General features: G+C 41.7%; 1 protein-coding gene across 2 annotated transcripts in view; it reads right to left on the reverse strand.

The window, feature by feature from the left end:
• LOC137648775 (multidrug resistance-associated protein 1-like) overlaps positions 1-21,649 on the reverse strand; it is a 118,505-nt gene extending 96,856 nt beyond the window's left edge. For both annotated transcript variants that reach the window (XM_068381911.1, XM_068381910.1), the window contains exons 1-3: positions 21,527-21,649; positions 16,645-16,821; positions 3,645-3,770 (exon numbers count right to left, since the gene is read on the reverse strand). In XM_068381911.1, the coding sequence (XP_068238012.1) occupies positions 3,645-3,770; positions 16,645-16,821; positions 21,527-21,574 (351 nt within the window). In that variant the 5' untranslated portion in view covers positions 21,575-21,649. The remainder of the gene's footprint in view (positions 1-3,644; positions 3,771-16,644; positions 16,822-21,526) is intronic.
• Between the last annotated feature and the right edge of the window lie 238 nt (positions 21,650-21,887).

Raw genomic sequence — 21,887 nt, forward strand, 5'->3', positions numbered from 1 at the left:
ATGCGGGCAAATAGCTGCTGCCATCCGCCTGTCAGAGACTTCGCTTTTGACCTTCGGCTCAAGACTGACAGGGTTGGCTGAGGTGGGGAGCTTAATCTTAAACTATTTAGGCTTGTATAGGTAAGTAAAATACAAATTACCTTTTCCATTTGTTATTTGTTCCTACGTGTATACAAACTTTCCGTCCTTTAAAATAAGGAGACTGACAAGTTGGTGGGTTGGAAGTTCCCCTGAAACCAAACTGGTTGATTCTTTTTCTTCTCTGGAAACATCAGTCTGCCAGGTCTTGTATGGGAGTAAAGGAGATATCTCAAGCAACAGGCAAATGTTGGTCATTGGTAAGAATAGGCTAACAAAGCCTGGCCTATACTACAAACAATAGTACAAAGGACAGATCCGTTACCCAGAATGGGATCGCAGTCCGTTATGATTTACCTGCAGTATGGTGAACAATGGGTTAGTATATATTTTACAATCCTCTCCCATGTACAGGGACGATAGGGGAGATACTTCTTTAGATTCTAAAGAATAGAGCTCAAAAGTATAGATTACCAGCATAATTCCAGATCCAGCAAGTAACTGTTAGACTGCTTCATCTCCAAGAGAGAGTAAGAAAACATGAAGGAAAAGAGCCAGTCTTTCTACCTTTCATTCCAGATTTGTATCTGCACTTTACCATAGGCCAGATGCTTCCTGTTCTGTGCACAACTACTTGAGCAGCAACAAAAGAACCACGACGAAAGTGTCGGGAGACTTATGGGTACACTCCTGTAGGTAAAAGGCCGTGCAGATTTTTTGCCATTTCCAAATCCCAGCCTTCTCTTAGGTTGTATTTGTGTGGGAATAAATGAAAGAGCTAGTAGTGGTACTCCCATGAGAAAGAAATATAGCATGCAGGGGAGAGAATGCGAGATCAATCGCGACCCGGTGAGAGGGTTTTCCACCGATTGCAAGCAGTTGATACGGCGTGCGACCAATCATCAGCAGTTGAGAGGGTGAGCGATTGATCATGCACCTGTGTAATGGCACTCTCTCAATAATGCACAAACACCTAGTAGCATATACAGCATCCCTCTAATGGGAGAGCGAACCATAGAGATGGCGTTACTGTAAGAGCGCGGGATTGCTAACAGGTTAAAGATAACAAACAAATAGAGGTAACATTCCAACGATGCTCGCACCACAATCAAGTGTGGTAACGTTCCAAAAGATGCTCGCAACACGGAGACGTTCCAAAGGGGTTCGTATTGTAGCGTCGTTCTAAAAGTTGCTCGCTATAACAAGCAAGAGAGGTTTCATTCTAAAGATGATCGCAGTTGCTACCAGCTTAGAAGAAAGCACAATACCGTCCAAATTTATATTGTTTTTTCTTGTTCTCAGTGGAAGCCTAGCCAACCCTGTTTCTCCGACGGGGAGCGAAACAGTAAGAGTGACTTATATGAAGCTCCTACCGATCGGTCTAAAAAGATTACTAGTTAAAATAGGAATCTAAGGGCAGTGACCCCGTTTTCTTCAGTGTGTGAAAAGTAAGCTGACTGACTACGTCCCTGAGACAGCGAGAACTTAAGGTATGAACAAGTTTTAGTACAAAAGTTTGCTATGCAGGAAACTTTCAACTAATAGCTCAATGTGCGTGAAGTTGACCCTTGACGTGTTTCTTGATCAGTCTGGGAAGGACAGTGCTTCAATTAACCCTGCCTCATATCCTTCTGAAAATCGAACACAAGTGTTATTGTGCACACACGCTTAGGACATAGGGAATATATTTGCCTTTAGGGAGAATACCCGAGTGTAATTGCGCACATACGTTTAGGGTGTAAAGAAATTTACAAATTTTAAACGTAATTTGTGTTTTATCTCCCTTTCGGGAGAGCAATCAGATCAGGATCCGGAGTCATGATTTTCCGAAAAACTTGAGAGTCCTTTTCACGTACAGTATACAAGAAGTTCTTTTAGCCGTAAGTCTTGGGGAGGAAGAGGGGCTAGCTGGGAGCCTCTCATCCTCCAAGGTGTAAAAAGACTCAGGATCTGAATGGAATTCGCTTATACCAAGGTTTAATGAAGACGTTCCCTTCTTCGATTGCGCAGAGAGAGAGAGTGAGGTCGACCAAACTCTACTGTAGACAATTGTCGGCAAAAGGAACTACTCTGGCTCACCTTAATCCAAAATGGAATTGTGGTTGAGGATCATCCCTAGGAGTAACTGGACGATGACAGTTACACCTCTGGTAGTCGGGAAGATTTACTGGCTAGACCTGCCAGTCATAATTGAGGTGTATGTGGGTGAGGAGAGTGTAGGTGAATCTCATCTGGTTGAGGTGCATATGGATGAGGCTCGTTCATGTTGTTCAGGACGAGATGAAGAGGTTTCAGGCAAAGGGGTGAGTTTGCTTATAGTTAAGCACACTGATGTCGCTAAAAAGCAAAGAATGGCAGACCAAGTCTGGCAACAGCATTCCACTCCAGTAGGGAAATTTTAATTCAACAGAAATCGCTAGGAGACATTTTACTCGCGAGCGTGTGTATTCAAAGAAGGTTACGGTATTCCTTCAGGAAGGAGCTTGTCTTTCCAATACTGTACTGTAACTTCAGACTTCAGAGAAATCTGACCCAAGAATGGCAAAGGTGAAAGTCCTATGTTCACCTTTGGCTAGCTGATTTGAGTTATAGAAGGCATGTCATCTTTAAGCATGTCTCAAACTAAAGGACAATGGTCCAAGAAACTGTAGTGTCATACTGGGAACAAATGTTCAAGAGTTCAGAAGAAATTAAGCTGGAGAGAAAACGTGCAAAAATCTCCAGCCAATGGAAGAACGTCTGTTCCCACTGACAGCTACTATCAAAATTACTACTCAGTGAGCAAGCAGAGGGAAAGAGCTTACCCACTACCAGCCAGATAATTACCAGCCCCCAGTTTACACCTTGTTATAAAAGTTATGATTGCCATATTATCCAGCTTGGTTGTTATTTCTCACATGTAAAGGACTCCGGTTTGTATTTGTGTTGGAACAACAAGGTATTTTATCATCCAAAAATCACACCTTATTTGGACAGGAACAAAAAGATACTTTATCACAAAAAATCACATCTTATTTAACATATATCTTGTAACATTAATATATTTAGCAAAATTGAGACCTATGATAAAAAAAAAATATCTTTGATGCACTAGTGATTGCAGGTTATCCTTTGTTGCTGGTTAGACTAGGGTAAAATAAATACAAAATAATTCCGAAAAGCATATGGTAATTTCTACGTTCTCTTCAGATAGAAAATAAAGCATTATGAAAAAGTGGTTTTACTAGACTACTGAGTCCAATATCTTGACTTACATAGAATATTTGTCAAAACAATGCATTCTTAAATATTTAAAATGTTGGATAATAAGGTAGGGATTTAACATACAGAACTTAATTAAATTAAAAAACATGATCATGGTAGAGAGGCTGAGGGCCAAGGAATACTATAGCAAAAAAAATAAGCATTACATATAAATTGAAATTAAATTTAAATCTTTTGCTGATATGAAAATTGTCATTATCTCACATTCTACATTAAGCCTAGATGGTTTCAGGCATTAAAAAGAATAAAGTCCACCTGATGCATATTTCAAGTAAATAGGAAATCTTTAGAAACACACTTACCAGAGAAAGTAAAATTATAATAGGGGTCAAATATAAATAACCTTCTACTTTCTCCCCTACATTGATTAAATGAACTGCATAAAATATCTCTATAAATTGGATAAGTACTAGAACACTCGACACAGCCTGAAAATAAAGAAACGTGGAGTTAGTAAAACAAATAAACTTCCATAATACTTAAAATTAAATAAAGCATCAGTAAAATAATTATTTCAGAATTTCAATACAGTTATCTTTCAATTCACACATCTTTTAACTGTCTTCTTATACTGAACTAAGACACACACTGCCAAAAACACAATTACTTCTGTCTTTCTTTCCCAATAAAAAAATAAGTTTGTCAATACCTCTACAAAAATCTAATTATTGTACTTGATGCCAGTCATAAACCCACACAATGATATTTTAATTATCAAATAAATTTTTGAATATACTTACCCGGTGAATATATAATAGCTGCAACTCTGCGGCTCGACAGACAACATACTCAAAAAACTCGCGAGCGATCGCTATGCAGGTTGCGGGTGTGCCCACCAGCGCCAACTGTCGGCCAGATACCACTCTTGAATGTAAACAAAACCTTCAATTCTTCTCGTCCCGCTGCGTCTCTATTGGGGAGGAAGGGAGGGTCATTTAATTTATATATTCACCGGGTAAGTATATTCAAAAATTTATTTTATAATTAAAATATCATTTTTAAATATTAAACTTAGCCGGTGAATTTATAATAGCTGATTCACACCCAAGGAGGTGGGTAGAGACCAGAGTTAATATGTTTACAGCGTATAAGCTAAGAGTTTTTTCATTTTGACAGTTATCAATATAACAAAACCAAAATAAATAGGTACCTGGTAAGGAAGTCGACTTAGACGATTACTCTGCCTTGTAAGTCTGTCTTCCTCACGGAGCCCAGCGATCCTCTTAGGATGCTGACCGACTCCCAGGAGCTGAAGTATCAAGGGTTGCAACCCATACAACAGGACCTCATCAAACCCCTAATCTGGGCGCTCTCAAGAAATGACTTTGACCACCCGCCAAATCAACCAGGATGCGAAAGGCTTCTTAGCCTTCCGTACAACCCAAAAAACAATATTAAAAACATTTCAAGAGACAGATTAAAAGGATATGGAATTAGGGAAGTGTAGTGGTTGAGCCCTCACCCACTACTGCACTCGCTGCTACGAATGGACCCAGTGTGTAGCAGTCCTCGTAAAGTGTCTGGACATCTTTCAAGTAAAATGACGCGAACACTGACTTGCTTCTCCAAAAGGTCGCGTCCATGATACTTTGCAGAGATCTATTTTGCTTAAAGGCCACGGAAGTTGCTATAGCTCTAATTTCGTGCGTCTTAACCTTAAGCAAAGATCGGTCTTCCTCACTCAAGTGTGAATGAGCTTCTCGTATTAACAATCTGATAAAATATGACAAAGCATTCTTTGACATAGGTAAGGATGGTTTCTTAACCGAACACCATAACGCTTCAGATTTACCTCTTAAAGGCTTAGTACGAGCTAAATAGAACTTAAGAGCTCTAACGGGGCATAATGCTCTCTCTAACTCGTTGCCCACGATCTTTGATAAGCTAGGAATATCAAAAGATTTAGGCCAAGGACGAGAAGGCAGTTCATTCTTGGCTAGGAAACCAAGTTGAAGAGAACAAGAGGCTTTTTCTGTCGAAAAACCGATGTTCTTGCTGAAGGCATGAAGCTCACTGACTCTTTTAGCTGAGGCCAAGCACACCAGGAAAAGAGTCTTAAGAGTGAGATCCTTCAGGGAGGCTGAATGTAAAGGCTCGAACCTGTCTGACATGAGGAATCTTAGGACCACGTCTAAATTCCATCCAGGTGTAGCCAAACGACGTTCCTTAGAGGTCTCAAAAGACTTAAGGAGATCTTGTAGATCTTTATTGTTGGAAAGATCTAAGCCTCTATGCCGGAAGACCGAAGCCAACATGCTCCTGTAGCCCTTGATCGTGGGAGCTGAAAGGGAGCGAACTCTTCTTAGATATAAGAGAAAGTCCGCGATTTGGGCTACAGAGGTACTGGACGAGGATACAGAAAATGACTTGCACCAGTCTCGGAAGATTTCCCACTTCGATTGGTAAACTCTAATGGTAGAAGCTCTCCTCGCTCTTGCAATCGCACTGGCTGCCTCCTTCGAAAAGCCTCTAGCTCTCGAGAGTCTTTCGATAGTCTGAAGGCAGTCAGACGAAGAGCGTGGAGGCTTTGGTGTACCTTCTTTACGTGTGGCTGACGTAATAGGTCTACTCTTAGAGGAAGACTTCTTGGAAAGTCTACCAGCCATCGAAGTACCTCGGTGAACCATTCTCTCGCGGGCCAGAGGGGAGCAACTAACGTCAACCTTGTCCCTTCGTGAGAGGCGAACTTCTGCAGTACCTTGTTGACAATCTTGAATGGTGGGAATGCGTAAAGGTCTAGATGAGACCAGTCTAGGAGAAAGGCATCTATATGTATTGCTGCTGGGTCTGGGACTGGAGAGCAATAGATTGGAAGCCTCTTGGTCATCGAGGTTGCAAAGAGGTCTATGGTGGGTTGACCCCAAGTCGCCCAAAGCCTCTTGCACACATCCTTGTGGAGGGTCCATTCGGTTGGAATAACCTGACCTTTCCGACTGAGACAGTCTGCTAGAACGTTCAAGTCGCCCTGGATAAACCTCGTCACTAGGGAGATGCCTCGATCTCTTGACCAGATGAGCAGGTCCCTTGCGATCTCGTACAGTGTCAGAGAGTGGGTACCTCCTTGTTTGGAAATGTACGCCAAGGCTGTGGTGTTGTCCGAGTTGACCTCCACCACTTTGTCTAGAAGGAGACTCTCGAAGCTTATCAAGGCCAGGTGAACTGCCAAAAGCTCCTTGCCGTTGATATGCATGCTCCTCTGACTTGAGGTCCACAGACCTGAGCATTCCCGACCGTCCAGTGTCACACCCCAACCCAAATTCGATGCGTCTGAGAAGAGGACGTGGTTTGGTTTCTGAACTGCTAGGGGAAGTCCCTCTCGTAGACTGATATTGTCTTTCCACCAATTCAGGCAAGTCTTTACTTTTTGGGAAATCGGGATCGAGACCGCCTCTAGCGTCTTGTCCTTTTTCCAGTGAAAAGCTAGATGGAATTGTAGAGGTCGGAGGTGTAGCCTTCCTAGCGAGACAAACTGCTCCAGGGATGAGAGTTCCTACCAGACTCATCCAATTCCTGACTGAGCTACGTTCTCTCTTCAACATCTTTTGGATTACGAGCAGGGCTTGATCTATTCTGGGGGCCGACGGAAAAGCCCGAAAAACTGGACTGCGAATCTCCATCCCTAAATACAGAATAGTTTGGGAAGGGATCAGCTGGGACTTTTCCAAGTTGACCAGAAGTCCCAATTCCTTGGTCAGATCTAAAGTCCAATTGAGATCCTTCAGACAGCGATGACTGGACGAGGCTCTGAGAAGCCAGTCGTCCAAATAAAGGGAGGCTCGGATACCCGATAAATGAAGGAATTTTGCCACATTCCTCATAAGCCTCGTAAACACGAGAGGAGCAGGACTTAGGCCAAAGCACAGGGCCCGAAACTGGTACACCACATTGTCGAACACAAATCTCAGAAAAGGTTGGGAATCTGAGTGAATGGGGATGTGGAAGTAAGTGTCTCTTAGGTCGAGAGAGACCATCCAGTCTCCCTTTCTGACCGCTGCTAAAACTGACTTCGTGGTCTCCATGGTAAACTTTGTCTTTGTGACAAAGACATTCAGAGCACTGACGTCTAGCACCGGTCTCCAACCTCCTCTCTTCTTCGGTACTAGGAAGAGACGGTTGTAAAACCCCGGTGATTGAAGGTCCGAGACTTTGACCACCGCTCCCTTCTCTAGCAAAAGAGACACTTCTTGTTTCAGGGCTTGTCTCTTTGCTTCCTCTCGGTACCTGGGAGAGAGATCGATGGGGGACGTCGCTAGAGGAGGTTTGCGTACAAATGGGATTTTGTACCCCTCTCTGAGCAACCTCACAGACTGTTGATCTGCGCCTCTCTTCTCCCAGGCTTGCCAGAAGTTCTTGAGTCTGGCACCTACTGCTGTCTGAAGCTGCGGGCAGTCAGACTCTGCCTCGCGAGGACTTGGTTCCTTTCCTCTTTCCTCTCTTTCCTTAGGCACGAGTACTTCCCCTGCTGGGGGCTCTGCCACGAAAGGGCGGAATAAACCTGGACGCTGGCGTGTCTATCCTAGGTCTAGCAGACAAGGCAGACGAAGGGGTCCCTTTGCGAGCCGAGGACGCAACCAAGTCATGGGTGTCCTTCTGCACAAGGGACAACGAAATTTCTTTAACCAAAAGTTCAGGAAACAAGAACTTAGATAAAGGGGCAAAGAGTAGCTCAGATCGTTGACAGGGCGTCACTCCTGCTGACAGAAAAGAGCACAGAGACTCTCGTTTCTTTAGGACTCCTGACGTAAACGAGGCGGAGAGCTCGTTGGATCCATCGCGGATGGCCTTATCCATGCAGGACATGATGAGTAAGGAAACATCTCTATCGGCTGATGAGATTTTCCTACTCAGGGCTCCCAAACACCAGTCAAGGAAGTTAAAAACTTCAAAAGCCCTAAAGATGCCCTTAAGTAGATGATCCAGGTCTGAGGATGACCAACTAATCTTCGAGCGTCTCATGGCTAGGCGGCGGGGAGAGTCTACAAGACTTGAGAAGTCGCCCTGGGCAGAGGCAGGAACTCCCAAGCCGAGAACTTCTCCCGTGGCATACCAGACGCTCGATCTAGACGAGAGTTTAGTTGGTGGGAAGGCAAAGGAAGTCTTCCCTAAACTCCTCTTGGTTTCTAACCAATCGCCTAACAGCCGTAAAGCTCTCTTGGATGAGCGAGAGAGAACGAGTTTTGTAAAGGCTGGCATGGCAGCAGGAACGCCTAAAACAAACTCAGACGGCGGCGAACGGGGAGCCACAGAGACAAAGTGTTCAGGGAACAACTCTTTAAAGATGAGCATGACTTTCTTAAAGTCCATAGATGGCGGAACTGCTCTAGGCTCATCAATATCTGAAGGATGATCCTCAGGCTGAGGGTCAGCAACGTCCTCATCCGAAAGTTCCTCATCTGATAACTGATGAGAAACAAGCACAGGGGTAGGCAATGCTTGACACGCAGCGTCCGCCCGCACCGGTGCATAAGTGACGGAGCAGGACGCAGCGTCCTGAAACTGCTGAACAGTCTGGGAACTGTCAACAACAACAACAGGTGCGTGAGGACGCACAGCGTCCACCCGAGACTGCTTAGACCGCCTGGGTTGTGCAGTCAAAACAACTCTAGGTTGCGGAGGTTGACGCACCGCGTCAAAACAAGTCAACTCTGATGGTTGGCGAACGTCCTGAACGTCACCAGGCGCATCAGTGAGTTGCTTAACGTCCACATTAGGTTGAAAGTCCACACGAGACCGCATCGGGTGTGGTACAACCCCAACTGGTTGACGTGAACTGGCAACACCAACGTCAACAGGACGCACAACAGAACGCTTGGGTGGCTGACGGCCAGGATCTCCATGAGATAAACGTCTAGGTTCAACGGAAACCTTCTCTGCGTTGTAATCTTCCATAAGGGACGCAAGCTTAGACTGCATGTCCTGCAGTATAACCCATTTAGGGTCTACGGTAACGGGTGCGGTAACAGCCGGGGTTAGCGTCTGAGACGGCACAACTTTGCCTTGCTTAGGCGGCGAGCAGTCATCCGATGACAGCAACGGGTCCGAACTGTCCCAATGACTACATCCGGGACGTTGGACCTGTCCTGAAGGGACCGACTTGCGTTTCAAAGGCCTAGAAACCTTGCTCCATGGTTTCTTGCATGAAACGCTTTCGGAAGACGAGGTAAAAATGGGCTCTCTCGTCTTATGGTAGGGACGATCTTGACGAGATACGCCTGATACCATAGAGGGAACGTCTGTTCGCTGATCAAGGCCTCTCGAACCCATAAGTCGTACGACATTGCTTCTCCCCTGGGCTTGGGAGCTTGCAAGAGGTCCCGGACTAGGTGAACGACAGGCACGAACAGACGAACCCTCAGTCGCAACACTGTTCACAACACTTTGCGCACTAATCACTTTCCCACTTTCCGCCGTGGCACTGTGGCACTTAAGTTCCTTCACGTCAGCCATGAGTTGATTACGGTCACTTGCTAACGCTTTAACCCTCTCCCCCAAGGCATGGATAGCACGTAACATGTCTTGCATCGACGGTTCCTGAGTGCTAGAAGGGGGGTTAGGAACAACCACTACAGGGGAAGGATTAGGTTCAGGGGCATGTGGAGAGGAAAAATCTACGGACCTAGAAGAACTTCTCCTTACCCTATCTCTCTCTAGTCTGCGTGTGTACTTATCATATTCGATAAAATCGAATTCCGAAAGGCCCACGCATTCCTCACACCGATCTCCCAATTGACAGGTTTTACCCCGACAATTGGAACAAACAGTATGAGGGTCGAGAGAAGCCTTTGGAAGACGCCTATTACAGTCCCTAGCATTACACTTTCGAAACCTAGGTACTTGAGAAGGGTCAGCCATTTTGAATTAGTCAAAGAAAATTCCAAAAACAATCCAAGTCATCAACAAATAATCCGATTCAATAAAGAGTTCAAGAGTTTATGTTGAGGAAAAACACCTGTACTGCGAAAGCTCAAACCAAAATAAAGTACTTCACCAAAGATGATGGGAAAACTCCAGGTTCTACAGCGAGTATAAGTACGTCTTGTCGTCAACGTCGACAGAGAAGAATTGAAGGTTTTGTTTACATTCAAGAGTGGTATCTGGCCGACAGTTGGCGCTGGTGGGCACACCCGCAACCTGCATAGCGATCGCTCGCGAGTTTTTTGAGTATGTTGTCTGTCGAGCCGCAGAGTTGCAGCTATTATATATTCACCGGCTAAGTTTAATATTTAAAAATAAAACGTTCGGTACAAAAAGAAAAAAAAAAATTATATATATATATATATATATATATATATATATATATATATATATATATATATATATATATATATATATATATATATATATATATACAGTATATGAAACCTGCTGAAGCAGAACAAAATCTTTACTTTAATTGGAAGTAGCAAGAATAAAAAATTCTAATAAATTTGGTTTTTTTTTTTCTAACTATACAAACGTGAGAACTTTATTAGGAGTATGGCTTTAGCAATGCTGGAATGGTTGCTTAAACATTCAACTTGTTGGTAGTAGTAGCAGCTGGTGGCCGACAGGTAGCTTAACCTTCCCTATGACCTTAAAATATGACTTGAAGTGGTCGAAGCGTCGGGGGTGTGTGTGTGTGTTTGAACACCACTGACTGGGCCTCCAAGCTTCTCCAAGTTCAAGCCCTGGACTAGAGCTGAAACTGCCATGTCTAGGGACAGAGGGGAAGGGTCGTCATTCAGTACATTATAGTACATACTTTCTTTTTCTCGCAATTGGTGGTGGAAGTGATTAAGTAGAGCTTTAGCAGGGAGTCCTTCCTCATAGAAATTGGCGAGTCAACTTTTGCAATTGAACCAGCAGCAAGTTTAGACCATGGAATTATTACTATCATCATTATTAGCTAAGCTACAAACCTGGTTGGAAAAGCAGGATGCTATAAGCCCAAGGGCTGCAACAGGGATAAATAGCCCAGTGAGAAGTAACAAACAATTAAAATAAAATATTCGACGAATAGTAACAATATTAAATTAGATCTTTCATATAAAAACTATATAAAGACTTATGTTAGCCTGTTCAACATAAAATCATTTGCTACAAGTTTGAACTTTTGAATTTCTGCCGATTCAACTACCCGATTAGGAAGATCATTCAACAACTTGGTCACAGCTGGAAAAATATTCTAGAATACTCTGTAGTATTGAGCCTCCTGAAGGACAGGTCCTGACTACTAGAATTAACTGCATACCTAGTATTACTAACAGGATAGTACTGTCTGGGAAGATTGAATGTAAAGGATGGTCAGAATTATGAAAAATCTTATGCAACATACATAATGAACAGAATGACAGTGCCAGAGATTAATATCTAGATCAGGAATAAGAAATTTAATAAGCCTAAAGTTCCTATCCAACAAATTACAATGAAAATCAGCAGCTGAAGACCAGACAGGAGAACAATACTTAAAACAAGGTAGAATAAAAGAATCAAAACACTTCAGAATAGATTGATCACCGAAAATCTTACAACTTTCTCAATAGGCAAATTTTTTGTACAATTGAAGAAGACACAGACCTAATGTGTATCTCAAATCTAAATTTGTTGTCGAGACTCACACCTAAAATTCTAAGTCATACAAAGTTAGAGAAACTTTATCAATGCTGAGATCCAGATGTTGAGGAGCCACCGTCCTTGACCTACTTACAATCATACTTTGAGTTTTTTGGGGATTCAACTTTATACCCCATAAATTGCACCATGCACTAATTTTAGCTAGATCTCTATTAAGGGATTCACCAACCCCAGATCTACATTCAGGGGATGGAACTGATGTAAAAAGAGTAGCATCATCTGCATATGCAACAAGATAGTTTTCTAAGCCAAACCACATGTTATGTGTATATAGTACGAAAATTAATGGGCCAACAACACTATCCTGAGAAACGTCAAATATCACATTCCTATATTCACTATGGTGCCCATCATCAAAAAATTCAATAACGATGATCAGAAAAGACCCACCCACTCCCAACTGTTTGAGTTTGAAAACAAGAGCCTCATGATTAACACTGTCAAAGGAAACACTAAAATCAAGGCCAATCATATGAACTTCCTGACCACAATCAAGGGATTTCTGTACAGCATTGAAGACTGTAGGAAGGGCATCACATGTTCCAAGTCCTTTATGAAAACCTATTTAGACGTTTTCCTAAAAAACGTTCAAAAACTTTAGATAATACAGGAGTTATGGAAATTGGGTGGTAATCAGTTGGACTTGAGCTACCATAAACACATTTACATAGAGGAGTAACATTACCAACTCTCCAACAAGTGCTAAAGATTCTCTTCTTGCTAAATTGTGAAAAAAAAAATAAATAAATATACTATTTGGGTCTACACTCCAATAAGCATCAAAGTCCACCAAGAGAGATCTAAGTTTTTCATTAATCTGGTTACTGTCCATCACAGCCAAAAGGGTTGCCTTTTCCTTTGGACAATGAGTGTCATGGCCATCTGGTTCGAGAAAAGGAAGATTTGTTGCATCTACATCAAAGAGTGCAGATTTAAGGGTAGCCCACCACCTATATTCTTGGGTTGTACCAGAAAGGGTTTCATTTATGGTTAAAAAATATTCTTTTTCAGTTGAAGCATACTCTCTCTCAGCAAAAGCTCTAAGCTGAGTATAGTTATTCCAAGTCAAATCTGAACTGTTACCCTTCCAAATATGATAGGCCTCTGGCTTTCCAAATAAGCAAGTCTAGTTGTAGTCTATTGGTTCTAAGAGCGTGGCATAGGACGTCTATGGCCGCTTCCCTCCCCTTAGAGGGAGAGTAAGGAGCCTCGCCAAGGCCGTTGTCTTGCCTCATGCATGCCAGTACTTGCAAGACAGTGAACTCTGACTCACCTTCCTGCATGTTAGGAGCTGGTAGCTCGCCTACATAATCATTAGATTTGGAATCATCATCCATCATTGAACCCGAACCCAGTTGAGTTTGAGATGGGTCAACACCATGGGAACGAGAACCAGGGAGTTAAAACTCTTGCCTCGCAAGTTGCGAGAGCCTAAAACACGTTGAACCCACTTCTGAAAATTAAGGTCTTCCAAAAGCTTAGAAACCCAGTTCTTCAGAAGGCTGTTTTTGTCCCTCCCCTCCGATCTCAAGCCTTACCATGAAGGAGGAAAGAATACTGGTCCCCTCCTTCTGACCCTTAATCTCAAGAGACTTTGCAGGGGCTTGAACTGGGATGATCTCTGGTTGTAAAGCTTTTGAGGAAGAAGCCATCTTGATAATCTCAATTGGCAACAGCCTGTAAGAGTCAAGTGGATGAGACTTCCCTCAGAGATCTCAATCCCCTTTGGGTCCTGGGATGAAAGGTGTCTCCTGGAGGAGGTGTGACCTTCCTCTTCTTACGGCACCTCAGGTTTGATTTAATGGGATAAACCCCTAAGTCCTCCCAGAAGAGATCAAGCCTGGAATCTTTAAGCTTGAACCTCTGAGTTTGTAAGTGGTGCTAAGCTTGGAAACATGGTCCAAAGGAGGGCATTTACGTACGTACTGGAGCCAGTGGAACTAGCTCCCAAACTGGGATAGGTGTGATCCTACTAACAAGAGTGACCCTGTTCCCTTCAGCATGGTGAAGCCTAGGATTAGATTGAGCCTCTGAGGTTTGTAACAGTCTTTAAGAGTTGGAAAACATTGTAGGGTCTTTTCAGGCACATGGTAACAGAGGCCACTTCAATGATCTCCAGCATCAAGAGCGATTCCTTGGAGACACCTGTAGGCTTGCGAGTGGGCTGCAAAGCCTGAATAGGAGCATGTGCTACCTACCGAGACATGCAACTGCATGGTGCGCCCTACCCCTTTCCCAAGACTAGCTCCACCGATCGTGAACGAGCACGATTCAAATGGGGAAGAGGGCACACAGCAGTAGTGCATGAGCACGCGACTGTTTTGCACGCTCTACCTGAGCACGTAAGATCTGCTTAAGGGATCGAGAGCATGAGTGAGGCAAGGGTGGGCGAGCCTGGTGCACGAGCAGTTGGCGAGCAGTGCTCTCAACTCAGCTAGGTGATTGCACCTGGCTGTGAGAACAGGAGACTCGTTAAGTCTTGCGAGACAGCTGTGGGACTCTGGGAAGCCACCAGTCTGCAAGATAATCACTAAGAGATCATCTGCGAGTTCCAAAGAGATAAGCTCTGAAGGACAAGTGAGTGCAGGCAATGAGTTGTACTGGCACTTCCAAGCTACCTGGGGAGATGTACTCCCAAGTGAGGACAACCTCTTGTGCTTGTGAGGGGGTCTTCCAAAGGTCTCCAAAGGATCAGAGGGCTCAGAAAGGTAAGGACAGACAAGCCCGATCTGCATGAACTCACCCCAAGGGTTGAGCGTGCTGGGGGAATGCTCGCCTGAGCGCTAACCCGGGGAGGACAGATAAGCCTGCCTGAGTGTGAATTAACCACGAGGGGTTAGTGCACTGGAGAAATACTCACTAGAGCGCTATTCTACATATCCTCTGATGGAAGATGATCTGCTGCAGAGAACGAAGGTCCAGGAGGCAAGAGGCCGAACAAAAGAGACTCCTTCATGTTGGCTCTAGAGAGTGATGTGCCGAAGCCAACACTGGTAGGAACAGATGTATTGTCCTGCTGAGCCTCACGAACCAACAACAGTAGTCTATCCTTTGACGGAGAACCTGAAAGTCCCAAGGAAGGACACAGCAGATGTTAAAGGGTCTTGGGAGGTGGATTGCCAGGGGATGAATGTCCTTCCTGACCTGAGGGTTGCCTGAGAGGTAAACAGAAACTGCTCTTACTCAATCGAGAAGAGGCAGAGAAGATGGTACCAGGAGAGTGATGAAGAAGTCAGAATTTCTTTAACTGAGGAAGACCCAAAAGGCAAAGAATCCCTTTTAGACTTCTTCCTCCTCCTCCTCCTCTTGCTATACCACTCCCACTAAGAGGATAGCCACTCCTGACACTTGTTGCATGAAGAAGCCTTCATGCAGGAGTGTCCTCTGCAGAAAGGGAAAAGCCAGTGAGGATCCATCTCCATAGCTGAAATAAATGTACCACAAGAGCGGCCCGCTATGCCAGGATAAACCCATGTCAGCAACCTCAAATTACACCAAAACTTAAAAAGATAGAATCTTTTAAACTTCCAAGCAAACCAGTTCCAGGAGCATGGAAGAAAGCGTCCACTCTCAACCACTGTAGAAATCAAAGTGAGGTTGTGAGTGAACAAGGGGACAGTGTTTCCCCATTACCTCTGGTAACAACCAGATTGATTGTTGACAGCTCGTTAAAAGTTTTTAGCCAGGTTCCAGCTTGCACTGTTATCGATCTCCTATGTAAAGAACGAGGATTTGTATTAGTGTTGGCACAGTTGTATTTTTCCAGCCTACTGCAAACAAATCTGAGTTCTTTAATAGGAGTACTGTACACTGAAAGAATACTCCTACTATATGACAACGGATTGTATACGTGAAGGAACAAACACCTCCGCCGGGAGAAGAAGAAGAGTCTATCATAAGTGCATCTTGCCCCAAGGGCAGGTGTGAGTCGACATCCTTCTTCAGGTTTCCACCTGAGAAAGATATTGAAGGAGCAGAAGCTTGAGTTCCAGAGGGCAAGAAGAGAGAGCCAACGGCCTTCTTTGATTTCAAGGAAGAGTTCAAAGAATTCTTCCTCCTCCTGCCGTACCCTGACCACTGCAAAAGCAGCCACTCCCTACATTTCTCAAAGGAGGATGACTGTACACAGTCAAGCCAACTGCAGGGCCACAAAGAATGGAGGTCCCCATCGGTCCGGCTCATGAACCTGCCGGACTTGCAGCCAGGTATACCTGGCCAGGCCAGCATGCCTACACATGGATTGTCATAATCAATCAATCACAATCACTCTGAAAAGAGGAAAAAATAACTATAAATGACAGCCAAGCTTTGCTAGCACCGAGAGTACATTCGTACCAGCAGTTGAAGTCAAAACGTCTAATCAATGTAATGTACAGACGGCACAGCAATTCACCACCACCAGCCACTAACTACCAAAACCTCATTAAGATTTCTAACAGCTGAGTTCCAGGGTTTGTATTCATGTAGGGACAAATCTATTCCTTAAAAGCTAAAAGTATGACGAAACCATAAACTTGCTCTATGTGTCCATTTACAATTAAAACATGCAATAAATCTGCTTCATAACTAAATTCATGAAAAAAAAAACTTTCAAAATATAAATTGAGCTCATAAAAATTACATTACTGTAGATGCCAATACAACCTATAAACAAACAACTTCATAAAAATTATAAGTTCTTCAACTTACCAATTTTGAAATATTTAACCAACTCCATGGTATAAGTCGATCTACACTCTTTATGAGGTAATGTGTTTCTAGAGGTGCTAGCAGCCACAGAAAAATACATGGTATCCACACTAACACTGTTCGTTCAAAACATGGCGTAAAATCTGGGTTTTCAGTGTGCCACGTTATATTTGCGTCCTGAAAGATAAAAATAACACAGTTACTACACACCAGTAAAAAAGTTTTACCAAAGTAATAATTAAGAACTCAAAAAATCTAATATTTCTCATATAAAAAAAAATTCCCTTATAGGTTTTCATAATAAAAAAAAATTACTGGACCACCATATTCACTGTAACCAACTACAATATGAATGTAAAAACTACCTAGTCCGCTAAATGACAGCGTGAGGCTAGGCATTCAAATTTCCCACAATGCCTGTAAATCTGACATGTGATTCATTTGTCAAGGGATTAAGTACAGTAAGCCAAGCCAGTCAGTTCATGGACATTATCTCACACTGACAGACTATCATTAATTCCAATTGAAAAGCCTTTTGGTTTCCCACAACGTTATGCTCTTATTCTAAATTAATACAGCAATCTATATAGAAAATACAGTACAGTACTTGAACTTCAGAGCCAGACCATGTATGGATATTTCAACTTGCAATTAAACGTTTTCACCTGAAGCATTAGATGTTTTTATAATACAGGTACAACACCAACTCATCCGTTTATTTCTGAATGTATTTTCTACAATTATACTTTAACATAGAATCATGACTAATCACTTCAAAGCCAGAAAGTTATTACCATAGCTTCTTCAAATCTCTCTAAGGTATGTATTGTTTTGATCTACAATTGCCTGGATTGACGAGAAACTATGTTTTCAATGTGGTAAGGTCATTAACAACATATCCTGGGTCCTGTATAACACTGACCCCTATCCATATACAGTAAAACTACAATGTAAGAATCGCAGCATACAGCTTTTCTATCTAGAATTGGAGCTTGGCTTTGAGGATGATGATACCCAAAATACGACTTTAGGTTTGGATGTAGAACCACAATACTTTTCCTGATTACTCTAGTCTTGTTACCTAATAATCAACCTCATCTTATACTGCTGCTTCCATCTCCAAAGAAGCTCCCTATACCCTCTATTTTATTATTTTGCACTAAATAATTTAGAAAAATTATCTTTTTTTTATCGATTATAATTCACACATTACTGTACAGTACCACCTTCCGAAAACTTTGGTACAGTATCTGTCATAAATACTGAAAAATCTCACAACCAAACTTCAATCATTTAGGTCAGAGCCACAGTAACTTTATGGGTCAGTATGAGCCCCCAAACAAGACTGATCATTCAGATTTCTGTATGAGAACGACTTGAGTGATTTATCGCATCCTAGGCAAGTAGTTCAATAAGGATGCAAGACCATATATGCCAATGAACGGCATGATTGCTAGAGAATTATTTCTAGGCTGTAATAATTATGAAATATTATAAGTACATTTAAAGTATGCTCCAACTCTAATCTAAAAAAGACTAAACTAGGTTTAAGGAGGAGGAGGTATCTTTAGGAAAATTAAATCACTATACTGTACCCTCTAAGTCTAAACCTGTATTTAGGCATGCATTTATCATATCTTCAAAGATTATAATTCATAAGTACAGTATCATAACAAGGTCAGCCAAATTAGATCCTAATTGAAGCTACAATTTATAATAGATAAGAACAACTCATACATGTGAATGCATTAGCTAAAGAGCGTAAGTTCTAAAGACAGATATGGGTGATAAGATAATAGGCACGAGGAAATGCTTGATGGAGTACTTAAGAGGATCTTAGATAGATCAAGATAAGCAGTCTAAGTACTGTGCTGATACAACAACTCGTGCCTTAAATCCCAGCAAGATCAATATCACCGCACTTAACGTGATTAGTTTATAGGTGGAAATTTAAGATTATAATTAACAATTACATACCAAGTCATTTATATCTCAAACCAAAACTGTCTTTTAATATTCAGGAATTACTATGAATTAGGGAAAAGTAATGTGATCACCTACTTTCAAATATTTAAATCAAGGACGTTGGCTCCTCAACATCTGGATCTCAGTATTGATAATGTTTCTTCAAATTTGTATGACTTTTAAAATTCTAGGTGTGATTCTCGACAGCAAATTTACTTTTGAGAAATACATTAGGTCTGTGTCTTCTTCAATTGCACAAAAAATTGGCTTATTGAGAAAGTCTTTCAAGATTTTCGGTGATAAATCTATTCTGAAGAAGTGATTTAATTCTTTCATTCTACCCTGTTTTGAGTATTGTTCTCCTGTCTGGTGTTCAGCTGCTGATTCTCATCTTAATTTGTTGGACAGAAACTTACGGTCTATTAAATTTCTTATTCCTGATCTAGATATTAATCTTTGGCACTGTCGTTCAATTAGTTCATTACGCATGTTGCATAAAATTTTTCATAACTCTGACCATCCTTTACATTCAGTTCTTCCTGGACAATTCTATCCTGTTCGTAATACTAGGCAGGCAGTTAATTCTAATAGCCAGGCCTTCTCCATCATGAGGCTCAATACTACACAGTATTCTAGAAGTTTTGTTCCAGCTGTTACCAAGTTGTGGAATGATCTTCCTAATCAGGTAGTTGAATAGGTAGAACTTCAAAAGTTCAAAGTTGGAGCCAATGTTTTTATGTTGACCAGACTGACATGAGTTTTTTTTATTGTTTATAAATGACATATCTGTTTTTGACGTTGTTAATAGTATATATTGGACATATCTGTTTTGATGTTGTTACTGTTTTTTAGAATGATTTATTGTTAATTTATTCTCATCATTTATTCATTTCCTTATTTCCTTTCCTCACTGGGCTATTTTTCCCTGTTGGGGCCCTTGGGCTTATAGCATCTTGCTTTTCCAACTAGGGTTGTAGCTTGGCTAGCAATGATAATAATAATAATAAAAATACAAATAATGAAGTCTGAAAGAAATGAAAAACCACAACTATAACACAACTTATTTCATGCACTAAATGTGAATGAAAGTAAAATCACAGGATAAAATACTACTCAATCATCATTCGAACAAAAGTTTAACAAATTAACGACAGAATTTTAATATGAATCTGTCTAACAGAAATGAAGAAACTGATGGTTGTGGCAGCCCAATGGATAACGAATAGTGGGGTCAGAAGTTCTAGCCCTGCTCGAAGCTCAAAAAAGTTTTTACTTGAGCTCAAAACCTCACCGTCCCAGTGAGCGAGGAATGGGAGTTTTGAGGAGCCTATAGGTCTACCTGTTAAGTCGTCAGCAGACATAGCCTAGCCTTTTCAGGAGTAGCTTGGGTGGAAAAGGGGCCTTAGGCACAGATCACATGTATACATGTATATATGATTACTGTAGTCTAAAGAACATTTTTGTTAACTTTTAAAAAAACAAAATGATGAGGTGTAGTCCTTATTTCTTTTTAATTTACCATTAAATCACTTGAATATTACATTTTTTAAATATTAATCATCAATTAAATTACATTTCGGTTGAGAGAGAGAGTGAGCGCGCTTATGTCCACTGACACCACAGTAGAGAGCTTTCAATCTGTTGCAAATGACAAAGAAAAAAAATTTAACTAAATGAAAAAACTGCCTAAGATGCATGTCAACGTCAAAATCAGAAAACTCATTTGTATACATCTTTATCCACGTCAAACAAAATTACCAAATTACCAGCAATAATATTTTCAGGAACTCTCTCAAGAGTCATCATAGATGGATAATTACACTTCTCTATTATACTGACCAAGGCTAAACCTGCATTATCCTAAAAAAACTAATGTCGGATTTTGAGCTAAACTGGAACCTGGAATATGTTGGATCACAAGATTGATGTTAAGTTCTGAATTTAGGAAGATTAATATTGAGGTTCAGAGGTGTTGGTAAAAGTGCAGAATGATCGAACAATATTTGGAAGGAAAATGCAATAGGCATATTTTAACTAAAATAAATCATAACCTGACCTTCCCTAACCTAACCTATAGTAGGTAGGCAAGTCAGATCCTAGCCTTACATGGTCTTTGCTCACCTTAACCACCTAACCTCATCTGTCATAGAACTTTGTAAATGGTACAATGAATATTTATTTAGCTTAGTAATCTCTCTTGTATATTCTTCGAAATTATTCTGTAGTTTTAATAAGCAGTTTGGTTTAATTTCCATTATGATGAGATTCCCAAAATTTACACTATTTCACATTATATTGGGACTAATTAATCAGTTCCTCCATTGATAATATGCAATTTTATATATAAATTCCATTATAATGTTAATTACCTTAGAATACCATTAGGTATTCTATGAATAGGGAACTCATGGGAATTTCCCAGTCGACAGTCTGTCAACTGTAAGGAGAGATAGAGAAGCTCTAAAACAGCAAAGGTCATCTGTGATGAGAGAATAGTATAGGACTCATTTCTGACCCCTGAGGGAAAAAAGGAAGAGTCAAATTTTGCATAGATCTACCGGTCACCTGATTGGAAGATCAGATCATGGAAACAGCGGCCGGTCTAAACCTCCTAAAATACTATTTTAGTCATACCACCTTTGTATATATCCCTTCAGCATGTAGTATCCATAGGCCTATATAATGGAGTTACACAATGTGAAAATTCGCTTACAATAATGTGGGAAAAGGAAAGATCACATTGGTCATCCAGTCATCTCCACACGAGAGCAATTATACAAAGTTGGGTTATTTCGATCAAGGAAAGGCTTTCGAGGCACATCTCGAGCAAAATGCAAGTGGATAATGACAATGGTAGCTTCCGTGGCCACTATGCCCACACACAAAACAGCTGGTTCATTTAGAAAAGCAACTATACCCAAAAAGTTGAGCCGCAAAAGTCGGATAACACTTCACCCTCTGCCATGTTTACACAACTGATGACTGGTCGGACCCTCAGGGGATAGGGGCGGCGTGGGGCAGGGGTGCCAGGGGCTCTATTACCCTCCCGGACCCCAGAGGACCGAGGTTACCATGTCACAGAGTTTCGTAATAAAACGTAATGGTTTAGATATGAAAATAAGCATTGGTTGATTGAGAGGTTTCGTGTATGAGCATTGCAGCTGCAGAATAAAGGAATTGTTGATGGCGCAAAGTAAATAGAAATAACTTTGTCGTAATGAAAATATGTCTATTGTAAATAGCATCGTCATTTGACTCTGTGACTCAGCGTCATGGTA

Source organism: Palaemon carinicauda, chromosome 10, assembly GCF_036898095.1.
Source record: "Palaemon carinicauda isolate YSFRI2023 chromosome 10, ASM3689809v2, whole genome shotgun sequence".
Classification (NCBI taxonomy): domain Eukaryota; kingdom Metazoa; phylum Arthropoda; class Malacostraca; order Decapoda; family Palaemonidae; genus Palaemon; species Palaemon carinicauda.